Here is a 17,571-nt window from a genome sequence, read left to right on the forward strand (position 1 = left end):
GGGGGGAAAAAATGGCATCCATGAATAGACACCACTGGTCATGCTTACTGTAAATTGAGCTATCTTAGCCATCAGCTTGTAAATATTTTTGCTAAAATTACCTTCACCTTGTGCAGAGCTAAGGGTTGGAAGCAAATACTGGTGGAATCAGATTCTGTACCACCTACAGCAAAATACACAATTTAACCACCCCACTAATTGTATCGATCTCTATTAGACTGGCTAGCGTAGCACACCTAACATGGACATTTCAATTGTCTATTTTCTGACCATGGCCTCATTCACGTGGTACCCGCGATAGGCTGCAGTGCTCCTGCCGTTAATGCCCTCACACAGCCCACCCGCCTTTGATAGTCATCTACTGTTTTATTCAAGTGGGTGAGGCAGTTTAGGGCGTGGCATCTCTTAACAAAGCAAAATCCTTTATGGCTACAAAGGAACAGTTGGTATTGTCTTGAAAATATAGTAATTAAATCAATGGAAAAATGTAGGCTGTTTTGGGGCTTAATCAATATATCATGAATTAACTTAAACTGAAAATTATTAAGGGTATCCTCTGTTTTTAAATGCACTGTGTCCAGATGTGTGGTTGTATTGTGTTTTTACATTTGGCAAATAAATCGAATCAAATTAAAATGACAACAAATGTAAGGTATTTCTAGAAACAACAAAAACTGCTTGCAGCCTCTGGCTGGCTGTGGTTAGCTGGAAGGTGGCAGGCCCAATTTGAGATTACAGAAATTCCTTGCTATTGTCTTTCAAATTCACTCATGGCTAGATGGCTGGCCGAAGGCTTATGTCTGTCCTCTGAGTGGAGGCTAAATGGCAGCGATTCAAAATCAGCCTGCCAAGGGTTTATAGCTGTCCTATGAGTGGGGGCTCCCCGCCAGAGATGCAAATCACATCTTAAAACAGAAAACTCTGTTGGTGGTAAGAATTTGTAGCCTTGGTCATACAGTAGGGAAAGTGGAAAATAGCAACTCTTTTGCTGTCTGGGTAGGCTAAATTGATTGACAGTGTGTATCCAAAAGATGGCTATATGATAAACTGATGGCTTTCAGAGTTCAATCCAGCACTGTAGCTAGCTAGCTAACAACATTAGGTTACCTCTAATCGAGAATATTCCATTTTGTTTCGAAGGGGAAAAAAACGATGGTATCGCATCACTTCTCAGCTGGCATCAAAGTGTATTCCCAGAAATCCCTCTGATCATTTTTGTAAGCATCCTTCTTCTTCGCTGCAAGCCACTGGCAGCATCGTGGTTAATCTCCGGTATGTAGAACGGTGAAAGATAACTCCTTTTTGTGCTTGTTTGTAATTAGCACAGAACACCACACGAGCATGATGACAAACGTTAGTGAAAAACAAACCTAATTATGCATGGTGTGGATCATTTTAATGTCTATGACAAAAACTTGAATAACATAGTATGCAGTGGCAGAGCCAGGATGAAATGTCCCTTTAAGTGTCTAAAAATGTATATAGCAAGTGCAGATTGCCCCTTTAACTGTCAGAAGACTCCAACAGCGCAATGTGTGTGTTTGTATATGTGTACGTGCAAGCCGGTGTGTGTGTGTGAGTGTATGTACTTGTGTGTGTGTGTCTGTTGTTTAGAGTGAGGTGATGAGCTTACAGACAGAGATAAAAGGATCCTATCAGTCTGATTGGATTTATAATGACCTCATGTGAAGATGCCCACTCTACCCTAGATAGTACACTATCCAGTCACCATGCAGAGATCGGCAACTGACAAAGAGACAGTGAGAGAGAGAGAGAGGAGAGAGGGGAAAGATGGACTGGAAGACAGGAGAGAGAAAGAGCTGAAAGACAAAGAGAGAGAAAGAGCTGAAAGACAAAGAGAGAGAATGGGATAGGGAGAGAGTGAAAGAGAGAGGGATGAGGCGACAAGAGTGGGAGAAGGATGCAGAGCTAGAGAGAGACAGATTGGGAGGGAGCGGAAGATAAGAGTATGTTATAGAGTATGTTATAGAGTATGTTATAGAGTATGTTATAGAGTATGTTATAGAGTATGTTATAGAGTATGTTATAGAGGAGTGTTAAATAGCATGTGCAGAAGAAAGAGGAAGAAAGAAGAGTGGAACATTAAAGGATGTCTTAGACAAGACTGTTACCAATCGATTGGAGGGAAAGGCTAAGCGTGACAGAGAGAGAGAGAGAGAGAAAGAGGGGGTGTGTGTGCATGTGTGTGCGTGACAAAGGACATTTGAGGAGACAGCGGAGAGACAATCACCAACGAACACACTTCGTTATCCAAAACACTGAGACGCATCAATATAGACAGCTCTGATGCAAATATGTGTGTGAAAGAGAGGGAGAGAAAGTGTGTATGTATGTGTGTGCAGTTGTGTTTGTGTTTATGCATAAATATTTCTCAGAAGAGAGCTGATGTGATGTTTTTCCTGTTGGTCAGTGTTGGGACGAGCGCAAGACAACCCTATAATATAAGCCTACACATTTTATTTTTATTCAACCTTTATTTTAAGCGGGAAGACAATTATTGAAATGCGCCCTGTATATCCGACATAAATATACTATACACACACACACACACACACACACACACGAATAATCTATATATACAAAAGTATGTGGACATCCCTTCAAATGAGTGGATTTGGCTATTTCAGTTACACCAGTTTCTGACAGGTGTATAAAATCAAGCACACAGTCATGCGATCTCCATAGACAAACATTGGCAGTAGAATCGTCCTACTAAAGAGCTCAATGACTCTCAACGTGGCACCGTCATAGGATGCCACCTTTCCAACAAGTCAGTTTGTCAAATATCTGCCCTACTAGAGCTTCCCAGTCAACTGTAAGTGTTGTTGTGAATTGGAAACGTCGAGGAGCAACAATTGCTCGTTAAAATCGTCTGTTCTCAGTTGCAACACTCACTACCGAGTTTAAAATTGCCTCTGGAAGCAACGTCAGCACAAGAGCTGTTTATCGGGAGCTTCATGTAATGGGTTTCCATGGCCGAGCAGCCGCACACAAGCCTAAGATAACGAAAAAGCAAAGCCACGCGTCATATGGAGTGGTGTAAAGCTCACTGCCATTGGACTCTAGAGCAGTGGAAACACCTTCTCTGAAGTGATGAATCATGCTTCATCCTATAGCAGTCCAGTGAAGGGAAATCTTAACAATACAGCATACAATGACATTCTAGACGATTCTGTGCTTCCAACTTTGTAGCAACTTTGGGGAAGGCAGTTTGGGGAAGGCCCTTTCCTGTTTCAGTATTTCAACACCCCCGTGCAAAGAGTGAGGTCCATACAGAAATGGTTGTCGAAATCAATATGGAAGAACTTGACTGGCCTACACAGAGCCCTGACCTCAACCCCATCGAACACCTTTGGGATGAATTGGAACACCGACTGTGAGCCAGGCCTAATCGCCCAACATCAGTGACCGACCTCACGAATGGTCTTGTAGCTGAATGGAAGCAAGTAATTGCAGCAATGTTCCAACATCTAGTGGAAAGCCTTCCTGGAAGAGTGGAGGCTGTTATTACAGCAAAGGGGGGACCAACTCCATATTATTGCCCATGATATTGGAATGAAATTTTGACGAGCAGGTGTCCACATACTTTTGGTCATTTAGTGTGTGTGTATGCAGATATACATATATATACTTATGTGTGTGTAGTAAACTTAGAAATAGTTTTTTACATTGGATAGAGACTAGAAAATGGGATATCATTCACTGCAGTTGAGGAACAATGGTAAAGTGATTCTGCTTTGAAAGTTGATTAACTTGTAACCCCACTTTTGAGAAAATGACCCTTGAATTATTTGATACACCTACTGGAGAGCTCTTCTTTCACACCCTCTAAGCCTTAGCCCCACGCATCACTTTAAGGATTCACATGTGAGGCCATGTGCTAAACAGAATGAGTAGTGTAGTAAACAACCAAAGATTTCAAGACAAAAGTAGTAGCCTACAATACGGAAAAACTCCAGGTAAAAATACACTTAATCTAGTCCTTGGCCTACATCCTAATCTGACTGTGGTGCAGGTCATGTTCTTCACATTACCGTCTCTGGTAAACACACACTATATCAAATCAAATCTACATTTATATGTCACACGCACATAAAAGGTGTAAACGGTACACTGAATTGGTTACTTGCATAATAGCAATATCAAAAACAGAAAGTGTCCAGATAGAAATATTTTACAAACATTTTATAGTTATTAGATGGCACTTACCCGATACACAGGAAATGCTAAAATCACCCACATCTTGCTAAGTGGATGGGTTGTCGAGACATGTACACATTATCGAGACATGTACACACTATTGTCGAGATATGTACACATGTTCATGAAATACAATAGACGACCGTAATCACCCCCAGACACATCTGGCTAACTTGATGGGTTATGTAATCATCTGGCAAAGTGGAGTCTTTTGTTTAGAACCTGCATAATCCCAACTCATCCCACTACCAATGCAAACATTGTCATAGCTGTAGTATTAGGCTATAACTAGCAAAGAAAATGGATTTCTGATTCAAATAATATTACCACACAGATAATACACGTAACATTAGCTAGCTAGCTAGCCAACAGTACTCTGGGGCGGCAGCGTAGCCTAGTGGTTAGAGCATTGGCCTAGTAACCAAAAGGTTGTTAGATCAAATCCCTGAGCTGACAAGGTACAAATCTGTCCTTCTGCCCCTGAACAAGGCAGTTAACCCACTGTTCCCAGGCCATCCTTTAAAATAAGAATTTGTTCTTAACTGACTTGCCTAGTTAAACAAAGGTAAAAAAAAAAAAAAAAAAACTTGCAATGAAAATGACAAAATAAGAAACATTTTGTTTATAGCTACATCTTGTTTGGCCAGCATTCTGTCAAGTCACTCCAGTTCACAACCATAACTTTTTCCAACTAATCTGTCCATACCGCCTGCTAAATTCAGGACATTGTTAAGAAAAGTAGCTAAACTTTTGTAGTTCTTGATGGCTTACATTATATCTTCCAAAAATGGCATGGAAGAAAGGACTATCAACACATACTGAGCAGCTCACGTTATAGACAGAAGCATGCTACATGGCAGACCAATCCAAACTCATCTTCTGGCATGTCCAGCCTACCCATTATCTCCGGCAATCATGCCTAGTGGGAAGGTTCCTACCTTTTTCTGTGGCTAAACTAATTAGGCTCATAATTTAACAATTTTATTAAGGCACATGAAAGTTCACATATTCCAGAAGGCATTTCTTCCCAAAAATTAATTTTGATTAAAAACAATTTTTTTATGTTCAAATTTCTCTCTGGTGAAATAGTGATGTGCGACATGTGCCTAGTTTCCTGAAACGAGTCACATATTACACACATTAAAATACAAAAACAGTCATGTGAAGGAAACACATTAAACATCACAAATCACCCAGAAAAACAGTAACATTCCTCCACAAATATGTCCCAATAAATACATTAAATTGCCCGAACGGCACCAGAACATCAAGACTAAATGTACTTTGAATTTTTTTCTCCAGCAATATGGTGCAATTAAACTAAAAGCAGATTTACCTAGCTCGGTGGAGACCCTACGAACCTCAAGAGTTAATCCATCCTGTAAATGGGTTAGGCAACTCATGTGTCTATATTTCAAATACAGCTTGAGATGAAGAAAGTTTTTGAAGTAGGGCCTTGTAAATAAAAAGGGAGTTATGTAGAAATCTATCAGGCTTTAGCGAAGTCCTGCCAATCTTTTGATACAGGATGCAGTGATGAGTATCAAAACTGTCTCCTGTAACAAAACGAAGGGTACTATGGTACATGGCATCCAAAGGTTTAAGAGCAGTAGCAGCTGCACTTTGATAAATAACGTCACCATACTCATGAACCGACGAAGAGGTTGACTGAATGATCTGCTTCCACCTGCTTAGAGAAAGGCACGATCTGTTTCTGTAGAAAAAGACAACTTTAAATCTTAGCTCCTTAACCAGCTCATCTACTGTAGGTGAGCTTTCAATTCTTAACCTGTTTGGGATAGTGGGCAGCATTTTCACGTTTGGATGAAAAGCGTGCCCAGAGTAAACTGCCTGCTACTCAGTCCCAGTTGCTAATATATGCATATTATTAGTAAATTGACTAATGGTGTTGATATAAATAGTGAAGAAAACAGGTCCCAATATCGACACGGGGTACACCTTTTATGTACTTCAAGAAATTCAGAGTTAACCCCATCAATCACGATGGCTGTAATAGTGTTATGCCCAGGCCTAAACCCTGATTGGTTTACATTCAAAATGCATTTCTCAGATAAAAAGAGTAAAGTTGTACATTTACCAAGGTTTGAAGAGATCTAGCTAGACATGGATCACTATTAAGATAATTATTGAGATCACTACTATCCCAACCCTTGTGGAGTGGCAGCACAAGAGCCGATTTCCATACTTTTGGAATACTTCCTGATAACAATGTTAAATAACCAAATGTGGGTTATTGAGCCGACAATGATGGATGCTGCACACTTAAAGCAGACCAGGATCCAAATTGGTCAGCACCTGTGGATTTCCTGTTGTCTATTGCTAGCAAGCATCCAGTACTTATTTTTCTGTAAATAACCTAAAAGAAAAGCTTTGACAATCATTTCTCTGATCATACAGCAAGTTTCCACCGAGCCCAATATCATTGTGAATAGGATTATACGGAACCCAAACCGGCTCCTCGCGTGTGCCATCGTGCATGAATTTATTTTGTTCCCTCACACCAAAAGCGATCAAGACAACGCAGGTTAAAATATCAAAACAAACTCTGAACAAATTACATTGATTTGGGGACTGGTCGAAAAGCATTAAACATTTATGGCGTTTTAGCTAGTTAGCTTGCACTTGCTAGCTAATTTGTCCTATTTAGCTAGTGTGCTGTTGCTAGCTAATTTGTCCTGGAATATAAACATTGAGTTGTTATTTTACCTGAAATGCACAAGGTCCTCTACTCCAACAATTAATCCACACATAAAACGGTCAACCAAATAATTTCTTGCTATCTCTCCTCCTAGGCGTGTTCTCTTCTTGACTTTATATTGAGATTAGCAACTTTCATAAATTAGGTGCATTACCGCAACTGACCTCATTCGTCTTTCAGTCACCCACGATGGCTCTGGTTTGGGTTGAGTGTTAGAAGGTATTTCAAAAAGTCTGTTAAAATTCACTCAAATAAAATAGGTTGGTGAGGAATCAGCTAAATGTCAATCCACACAGATTGATAGTTAGTTAGACGGAATCACACAGTTTGTAGGATCACCACAGTTATAGGCAGCAAACCAGAGCCCAACGACAGACTAGAACCCAGCCAGCACTAGGACCCAGCATATAAATACACCCAAGGCACAAACTCACCAGCCTAACAACAGCAAGGAGAGAGCAGTGACTTACTCAATGTGATTAAATGCTGGGGCCCATCAAAACAACAACTCAATGGAGGCCATGTTACCAGTATACTAGCCAAGAAAGAAGCACCTTGGAGGGTATGTAGTTTCCAGTACAGGGTGGTGGAAGCCGGGAGGGAAGCAAGCGCTATACCGGGTGGTGGGAGAGTAAAAAAAAAAGTAAATCCAAGTATACTAAACGAAGTGGAGTTTGTTTGGTAGAAATTCAAAACCACCCAAGGCACAATGTCAAGTGGAAGGATGAAAATAGCAGTAGGAAGGTGTCTGCTCAGAAAAAATGCCCCAGTGCAGAGAAGGGTGCCCAGGTAAATCGAAGTAGGCCTCAAAAGTTTCAGCAGACCTGTTTTGTATGTATCCTTAAAAGTCAGTATGCACTATTGTCCAAAGTGTTCACAGTTATATGAAACAAGCTACAAACACTGATCAGAGAAAAAAAGACATGCTTGCCGCCATCTTGAAAAATGGGTGTGACTGAATCACATGGTGACCTAACGGACATCATTATTACAGGCATAACGGGCATAACACTATTACAGCCATCGTGATTGATGGGGTTAACTCTGAATTTCTTGAAGTACATAAAGGTGTACGGGGCGACATGTGTCGGGGCGGCAGGGTAGCCTAGTGTTTAGAGCGTTGGACTAGTAACCGGAAGGTTGCAAGTTCAAATCCCCGAGCTGACAAGGTACAAATCTGTCGTTCTACCCCTGAACAGGCAGTTAACCCACTGTTCCTAGGCAGTCATTGAAAATAAGAGTTTATTCTTAACTGACATGCCTAGTAAAATAAATTTAGACCTCTCATATCATTATTATGGATGAGGAGAACAGACAAGATAAGGAGGTGAAGATAGCCGAAGAGAGCAAAGAGAAGGGAAAGGAAAGTGGAGAAGAAGGAGAAGGAGGGTGAGAAGGAACCAGAAAAGAAGGAAGGAAGAGGGGATATACACTGAACAAAAATATAAATGCAACATGTAAAGTGTTGGTTCCATGTTTCACAAGCTGAAATAAAAGATCCCAGAAAGCTTATTTCTCTCAAATGTTGTGCAGGAATGTGTTAGTGAGCATTTGAAACTGTGTTTGCACATCCAAAGAATTTGTCTGTCAGAAACTGTCAGAAACTGTCTCAGGGAAGCTCATCTGAGTGCTCGTCGCCCTCACTAGGGTCTTGACCTGACTACAGTTTGGCGTTCTAACCTGCCTCAGTGGGCAAATGCTCACCTTTGATGGCCACTGGCACACTGGAGAAGTGTGCTCTTCATGGATGAATCCCGGTTTCAACTGTCCCAGGGCATACAGCGTTTATGGCGTCATGTAGGCGAGCAGTTTGCTGTTGTCATGCTTGCTTGTATACACAACAAGATCTCACGGTTTTGTCCACGTTTCTCCAAACGTCAAATTTCAAAGTTTCTCAAAACTTCAAAGTTTGGCCCTTAAGTTTGTATAGAGTTACGGTAACAACAGAAACAACTCGCTAAAGTGGAACTGACAGCGATTTAAATACATTGCAGATATGATAACAAACACACAATCATAATATCAAATTCCCAGTTTATGCTACACAGCCATCTTTATAAGAGGTTTTAAAAATAGGTTATATTTGAGTCAATGTTCCATGATGTACACTAAGGCATTCTTGGCAGAATAGATGGATGCAGTTCAATGCATGATTAATATAATTCACCAATACATTTCTTGGTACTCCAAAAATATTGCTATCAGGTTGCAAATCACAATTGGCCTGGTACATTGTTTGCTGCCTCTATTCGGGATGCACTGTTTCAGTTTTAATGGCTCAATATTTTGGACTAAAACTAACTAATGTAACTATGCATGGGCAATGATCACAAGTCAGTCATAGCGTGTGTGTGACTTTTTCCCCTCATGTCGTTTTTCGGTGGATGAACACAGCTAGTAAGAACTTGAATGACTGTTAACCAGTTAGCATATCGCTAGCATTCACAAATTCACTCTGGCTATCTACTCTGATTTCAGAGGACTCTTGTCTGAGTGTGCCAGAGCGCAGAATAACTGATGAATTTATGAACGTGCAACACCCACTGACACCGCACATTGACTCGGTACCGGTAACCCCTGTATATAACCTCATTATTGTTATTTTTTTGTGTTACTTCTTTTTATTTTTTTACTTTAGTTTATTTAGTAAATATTTTCTTATCTCTATTTTCTGAATTGCATTGTTGGTTAAGGGGTGGTAAGTCAGCATTTCATGGTAAGGTCTACACCTGTTGCATTCGGCGCATGTGACAAATGAAATTTGATTTGATTTGATATGACCAAAAGGTGTTAGTAAATGTAGGCGAAGAAAGTAACACTTAGTCTCGAACGCCCTAGATAACATGTAAACGGCCTAACCAGCTCTGCTAGAGCGAGTAAAATGGTCAGAGTGAGGTGTTCTCTCGTTTGTGTCTGGAAGTAGCTAACTAGCAAGCTAGACAACTTTAGCTAGTTAGCTTTGGGTGCTTGGTTGGGACGAGTAGGCCACAATTCCCCATCGTTTATCAGTGCAATTTTGACGGCCAGCTAATTGAAAAAATTTGAGAGGGTTTATCTAATGTTCCTTCGTTAATTTTAGCTCATCTTTGTCTGGCTAGCATTAGTTCTTGATCTTTTTGTTGTTGTTGTGCTGATGGAGAGAGAGCCTACCTTTTCATGGTTGTTTAATCAATAGGACTGTAAAGTTCTGTACTGTAAGATGACTCCCGTGGTGTTTACAGATTTGCAGAAATGAATTCAGGTGTATTTTGTGGGTTTTGGTGAATGCGTTGTAATGATCTCAAGTCGCGCTGTTGCAACTGCCCGTAAACACACAGCCCAGTTCAAACGTGAATGATGGCAGGCCTGTGTGGCAAATAAATGCCTACAGTAGCTCTGATTGGCTGAACGAGACAGATGTTTTATTAGGTTTCATTACTGCAGTTAATTGTCCAACCGCACGGCCACTTTCAAACGCACGGCCTCTTTCCAAATCTAATTTTCACAAATGCCTTCGCATACCTAATTCCCAAACATTATATTAATTTAAAAAAATGGGAAAATGACCATATCTTAGTGCTCGCTTGTCAGAAAATGTAAAAAAAAAAAAAAAAAAAAAAAAAAAAGTGATATTATTCCTATGAACAGATGTCATGTTGCTAAAATCCTGCCAGTTCCAGTTTAAGTTTAGGCATTCATTCCGAATAGTTAAGGTTTTGGTGAGGTTTAAAACGAAAAACCAGTGCCTAACACTTGGATTGAATTTGCGGCCCTCTGAGCCAGAGCCGGAGCTTGCGGCTTACTCCCATCCACTACCCCCATCCACAACTGGGCTCCAGAGTGGCGCAGCAGTCTGAGGCACTGCATCTCGGTGCAAGAGGCGTCACTACAGTCCCTGGTTTGAATCTAGACTCTATCACATCCGGCCGTGATTGGGATAGTGCGGGGCACTATTGGCCCAGGCGTCGTCCGGGTTTGGCCGGGGTAGGCCGTCATTGTAAAAAATAATTTGTTCTTAACTGACTTGCCTAGTTAAGTAAAGGTTAAATAAAAAAATATAAAAAAATCCCTAGCAAACTGCAAGCCTAGTTAATGGTACGGTAATAGCGCTCAGCGTTGCCCAAAGGGGCTGGTTTTTAAGTAATGTCCCGATGTCCTTGGTACCTGGATGGACATTGAATTTCACAACCTGGCTGTGCATACGTGCATGATTGCATGCTCGAGTGTGTAATTGCATGTGTGTGTGTGTGTTTGTGCATTGTGAAACCTGCTACATGCACATGAAATCTTTTGTGTGTGTTCCCTGCAGTACGTCTGAGCACAGGGGACTCTAGACATTGATCATTATCTAAGTGAGGGGGTTTGAATACATTCCATGTTCGGTTCTGTTTTATCAGTCTCTGGTTCTAACAAGGTTCCTCTTTCATCTGACACATCATAGCTCTGTCTGTACAGCAGTGGAGGCTGCTGAGGGGAGGACAGATCATAATAATGGCTGGAATGGAGTCAATGGAATGGCATCAACCGCATGGAAACCACATGTTTGATGTGTTTGATACTATTCCTTTTACTCCATTCCAGCCATCATTATGAGCCATCCTCCCCTCAGCAGACTCCACTGCTGTACAGTTCGCTCTGCTCAGTACTGTCTAGCTTCACATATACATCTCCATATCTTTTTCTACCATATTCTTTCCATCTATCTAATTCTACAGATATCTGTGTGCATGTGCGTGTGTGTTTTACGTCTGTCGTTGTGTGTGTGTGTGTGGCTTTGGTTAGGCTAGCCAGCTGTGTCTATGCTGCTCCCAGGTGTCTCTCTTAATCTTTCCTCTCTTCCCCTCCTTGTCAAATTCCTTCTCCTTTCCTTTTCCGCTCCTCACTTTGCCAGTTTCCCATCTTCCTCTCTCCGCCTCTTCTCGTCCCCCACTCCCTCTTCTCATCCCACACTCCCTCTTCTCGTCCCCCACTCCCCCTTCTCGTCCCCCACTCCCTCTTCTCGTCCCCCACTCCCTCTTCTCATCCCACACTCCCTCTTCTCGTCCCCCACTCCCTCTTCTCGTCCCCCACTCCCCCTTCTCGTCCCCCACTCCCTCTTCTCGTCCCCCACTCCCCCTTCTCTCTGACCTTGTCTAGTGGGGAGGGGGGGTGTAGTTGAGAGGCTGTCCAACTGCAGCACTTTAATAAAACATACGTGTAAGACACTATGTGTAAAAGTGTGTGTACAGATCTGAATGTGTGTGTGTGTGTGTGTGTGCATTGCGTGTGTACAGATCTGAATGTGTGTGCGTGTGTGTCTGGGGGCAAGGGCTTTGTGTGTAGATGCCCGTAAAGGCTGTGTGAGAGAGATAACAGCTGACCCAGGGCAACACTGTAATTGGCCCATGCACTCACTCTGGATATTGCTCTCTCTCTCTCTCGCTCTCTCTCCATCTCTATGGCTCCCTCTCCTGGGATCCCTCACTTTTCCCCCTGAATACTTTAGCACAGGAAGGAGAGGAGAGGAGGATGGACATGAGATTAAGAGATAGACAGGGCCTTGGGCTATGGGCTTGAGACTCTTTAACAAGAAGACACGGTTTAGATTGCAATCAAAGCCCTCGCGCGCGCACGCACGCACACCAGCCAGTTAACCCATGATACAAGTCAGTATTTGACGCCAATCCATGTCTGGATAGGAGGCGTAGGTGGAGAGGGAGAGGGGAGAGAGACAGAAAGAGAGATAGGGATAGAGAGAATCAGAGGTGGTCTACAAATCAACTGCTCGAGAAAATATTGGCCCGCGGCTGATTCTAGTTGATGATCCCTCCATCTTAGCATTCGTCCACCATTGTAAGACATACTTTTTAAGCTATAGAAATGCATCTATTAACATCTACATTTATTTTTGCCAGATGTATTATATTGCAGACAAACAAATGCGTATGTTTTAATTATATTATGTGATATAAACATAAAGAAAAAATGAAAATATATATTTTTAAATCCTTAAAGTATCATTTTTGGAATGATATTGTAACGGCCTTCTTCCTGGGAAGGAGAGGAGGACCAAAATGCAGCGTGGTTAAAGTTCATGGTTCTTTAATAAGAGAAACTTAACATGAACAAAATACAAAACGTGGCAAAACCAAAACAGTCCTATCTGGTGCAGCAAACACAAAGACAGGAAACAACATCCCACAAAACCCAACACAAAACAGGCTACCTAAATATGGTTCCCAATCAGAGACAATGACTAACACCTGCCTCTGACTGAGAACCATATCAGGCCAAACATAGAAATAGACAAACTAGACACAAAACATAGTATGCCCACCCGGCTCACATCTTGACCAACACTAAAACAAGGAAAACACACAAGAACTAAGGTCAGAACGTGACAGATATAATGTTACTGTCTTCACTACAACAACAAAATACATATCATTTTGTCCTTGAAACATTTAATTTAAATGCTGTAGAATTCCATTCATTCCTATGGAGGAAGGATCCGTCTGGGGAGGGCCAATATGGCCGACCGGTGGCTTCAAAGCCTCTCACTGGCCAACACATAGCATCAGCAATCCAGGGTTTATAAAATACATAATTGGAAGGAACACACAGCCAGAGAGATATAGAGATATATAGCACAGCGTTCCCCAAAATTCCCCAAGGCCCGAGTGAGACTAATCCATCCTGGCTGTAATTGAGTTTAATAGGTAGAACAATTGATGCCTAAACTTAACCTTAAACACTTCAGAATTTGACATTTGGAACAACTTAGAAATGTGAATTTTCAGAAACATGGATGAACTTCTAATTCTGACGTGAGACCTTGAGAGCTAGTTCACACACAACCAAACACTTATGTGAAATGTCCTACATTGTCATTAGGCAATTTGAATCTGCCGCGATAAGAGTAAATGCCCATTCCGAGAGCAACACACACACACACCGCACATACCGGAAAATAATACAGACATGAGTGCACACATCAGTAATTCTGTGCAGCTGGAAGGTGAAGCTGTAATGAAGTCGTTATTCTCCAGTCATTAAGGCTTGTCTACTTCAATCACCCTGAGCTCAGCTCATTTGACACGATCAATACACTACAAGGAGGGGGAGGTGTGTGTGTCAGAGTTGCCCTACGGGGACCAATAGTGCTCTATTAGAAGTCTAATATAAGATGTGGAGTATGAAATAAAAATGCTGATTTAGAATGTGTTCCCACTACAACAAACCGTGTCACCGATAATGAGAATAAGGGCTTGAACTTTACATAACAGTTTCTCCTTCCCACTGACAGTATTGTTTCTTTAAATTGTGTGTGTGTTGTTTGTGTGTGTGTGTGTGTGTGTGTGTGTGTGTGTGTGTGTGTGTGTGTGTGTGTGTGTGTGTGTGTGTGTGTGTGTGTGTGTCTGTGTGTGTGTGTGTGTGTGTGTCTGTGTGTGTCTGTGTGTGTGTGTGTGTGTGTGTCTGTGTGTGTGTGCTTCTGCTTAAACAGATATTATCCTGAGTTTATATTTGGCCACAGTCACATTAGACCAGCCCGCGTGCCGAATTTGGCCCCCAGGTGGTTTTATTTGTCCCCCCAAGTTTTCTGATCAAAGACATACATATATCATTTTTTGTGTAGAATTTCATTGTTGGACATAGACTGTAAAAACACCAGGAAATCAGCTCAGAAATCAGAGTGATTTCAATTTAAGAAATCTATTCTCAAGTATTCCCACGCATAATAGAGAGACACGTGATTGTATTCAAATGTAAGTAAGGTTTGAAATTATCATGTTTCAGTCAAACATTATTTCTGTTTGGGCTTCTTGTGGTCAATTGAGAGTCTACAAATGATTTGTAATTAATTTCCGTCCCCCCGACCATCTGCTCCAGAAAAAAAATTGGCCTTCAGCTGAATCTAGCTGGTGATCCCTGCATTAGTCTATTATTGGTGATGTGTAACAAGACGAGCACTGGGGTCAGACACAGATTGTGTCTGTTATTAACTTTTAGTACTCATATTAGCCTTTTCCTCTCTAGCTTTCTCTCCTTCTCTCCATCTCTCTCGCTGCCTCTCAATTCAATTCAAGGGGCTTTATTGTCATGGTAAACGTGTTTACATTGCCAAAGCAAGTGAAGTAGATAATAAACAAAAGTGAAATAAATTATACAAAAATTAACAGTAAACAGAAAACTCACAATTTCCATACGTTTCAAATGTCATATTATGGCTACGGTATATATAGTGTTTATATATATATATATATATATATATATATATATATATATATATATATATATATATATGGGTAGTATTAACAATGGTGTTTGTTCTTCACTGGTTGCCCATTTCTTGTGGTAACAGGTCACACATCTTGCTGCTGTGATGGCACACTGTGGTATTTCAGCTAATAGAAATGGGAGTTTATCAACATTTTATTTTTTTTCAAATTCCTTGTGGGTCTGTGTAATTTGAGGGAAATGTGTGTCTCTAATATGGTCATACATTAGACAGGAGGATAGGAAGTGCAGCTCAGTTTCCACCTCATTTTGTGGGTAGTGTGCACATAGCACACTCTCTCAAGAGCCAGGTCTGCCTACGGTGGCCTCTCTCAATAGCAAGGCTATGCTCACTGAGTCTGAACAAAGTCAAAGCTTTCCTTCTTTTTGGGTCAGTCACAGTGGTCAGGTATTCTGCCACTGTGTACTCACAGTGTACTCTCTCTCTCTCTCTCTCTCTCAACCCCACCCCTCTCCCAGACTCCTCTCTGTCCAAGGCCAACCCATGCTCAGAGCCAGGAAAACCGTGTAACCCATGCCTTGACGCAGCCAAGGCATGTAACCTCAACGAAACCTGCAAGAGACAACGCTCCAATTACATCGCTATCTGCAACAAGCCTCCTCAGCCCTCACAGGCCAACCAGGAGCCTTGCAGCCGCAAACGATGTCACAAGGTGGGTGGTGGTTGGACTCAAGTCTGAAATGATCCTATTCCCTAGTAATACACTACTTCTAACGAGAGACCCATCACATGGTGGATGATGATGATGATGTTGATGATGAAGATGACTATAATGATTGCAATTTGTCCTGTGTGTCCCCAGGCGCTGCGTCAGTTTTTTGAGCGTGTGTCGTGGGAGCTGAGTTACCCCCTTTTGTTCTGCTCATGTCCTGACCAGGCCTGTGCAGAGAGACGTAGACAGACCATCGTACCTGCCTGCTCCCACCAGGAGAAACACAGACCCTCTTGTCTAGAGCTACGGCGCAACTGCCGCTCCGACGCACTCTGCAGGTAGGCTACACGCTCACGCACACTCAAGTGTACACACGCATCTACACATGCATGCACAAACACACTTCCAAACACACACTCAAGTGTGTACACTCATCAACACACGCATGCATGAACACACACACACACAACCAGACACACATTGAGCACTGGGATCAGAATCTTTTGGCTGCCTCATGAATTAGATTTTCTCTCTTCCTCCAACATAATGTCCCAAATATCCCAGCAGTTTGTGCGGGCTGTTTGGGTGGTTTGGTGTTTGTGTGTACTGAAAGGCTTTCAGGGCATTTTAGAGAGTGAGAGAAAGAAAGACAGAGATGGAGAGAGAAAGAAAAAGAAGGGTAAAAAGAAAGAGTGAGGGGGCAGAGGAGAGCGTAAGAAGAGGAGCGAGGGGAAGAGAAGAGAGAGAGAGGTGGAGAGATTAAGAGAGAGGTAGAGGATGGTAACTGCGGCTATAACTTGGGGCCTCTGAGTTGGACGCTGATTGGAGCAGGCAGCCATGTTCTCATTAGCTATGCAAATATTGTAAATATGTAATGACAATTAATTAAAGAGAAGATTTAGTCAGAACAAAACCCCTGATTATAACCAAATACACACTCACAGATGCACCGGGGTGGGGAGGGGGGGCTTTAGAGCCCTATTAAAACGAGGTAGATTGGTCCTACTACTTTTCAAATATGCAAAAATGTATCTGAAAAGTAGCCAACAACTGTCGTTTTATATAATAACACAAAGACATCCATTGTGACATACAAGTGTATCCGAAATGCAGCTGTAGTTGCCGTAGGCCTACACATCATTTTTCTGTGGGAGAGTTTCAGAAAAGCAAACTAAATCAAACTACGTCCGTGTTCTATATTCATAGCTGATGTGAAATGTCCTACATGGCAGAAGCCAATTAGAATCTGCCGCGAATAACAGTAAATGGCCATTCCCGAGAGCAACACACACGGACGCACACACACTAGAGCAGAATAGCAAGGAGCGGTGACAAAGTAGGCTGTGTCGTTTTCATAATATTGACATCACTTTTAAAGTAGCCTATCACATAACTACTATGTGTAATGAAATTGATAACAGAGTGAGCGGTTCGTCCTGTACTACTGCGACATACAAAATGTCAAAAATGTTGGCCCTTCTGAAATGCAGCCATATACACAACTCTCATTTTGCACACAAGAAAGCATGCAATGTTGAAGAGAAGCACGACACACACCGTAGCCATCGATTAAGATCACTTCATTGGTCAATTGCACACAAGGTCCAACCAGAATTTGACTTCCGCTTTTAAACCCAACTCCTCCAAAAGACACACATACAGCTGTTTTTTTGGAGAGGTACGGGGAGCTGTCACACTGGGAGCCCAGGAGCTGTTCACTTG

General features: G+C 41.8%; 1 protein-coding gene across 1 annotated transcript in view; it reads left to right on the top strand.

The window, feature by feature from the left end:
• Positions 1-17,571, top strand: part of LOC112231489 (GDNF family receptor alpha-2) — a 78,167-nt gene that overhangs the window by 39,557 nt on the left and 21,039 nt on the right. The window contains exons 4-5 of the mRNA XM_042311629.1: positions 15,656-15,849; positions 16,000-16,187. Of these exons, the coding sequence (XP_042167563.1) occupies positions 15,656-15,849; positions 16,000-16,187 (382 nt within the window). The remainder of the gene's footprint in view (positions 1-15,655; positions 15,850-15,999; positions 16,188-17,571) is intronic.

The sequence above is a fragment of the Oncorhynchus tshawytscha genome, linkage group LG33, assembly GCF_018296145.1.
Source record: "Oncorhynchus tshawytscha isolate Ot180627B linkage group LG33, Otsh_v2.0, whole genome shotgun sequence".
Classification (NCBI taxonomy): domain Eukaryota; kingdom Metazoa; phylum Chordata; class Actinopteri; order Salmoniformes; family Salmonidae; genus Oncorhynchus; species Oncorhynchus tshawytscha.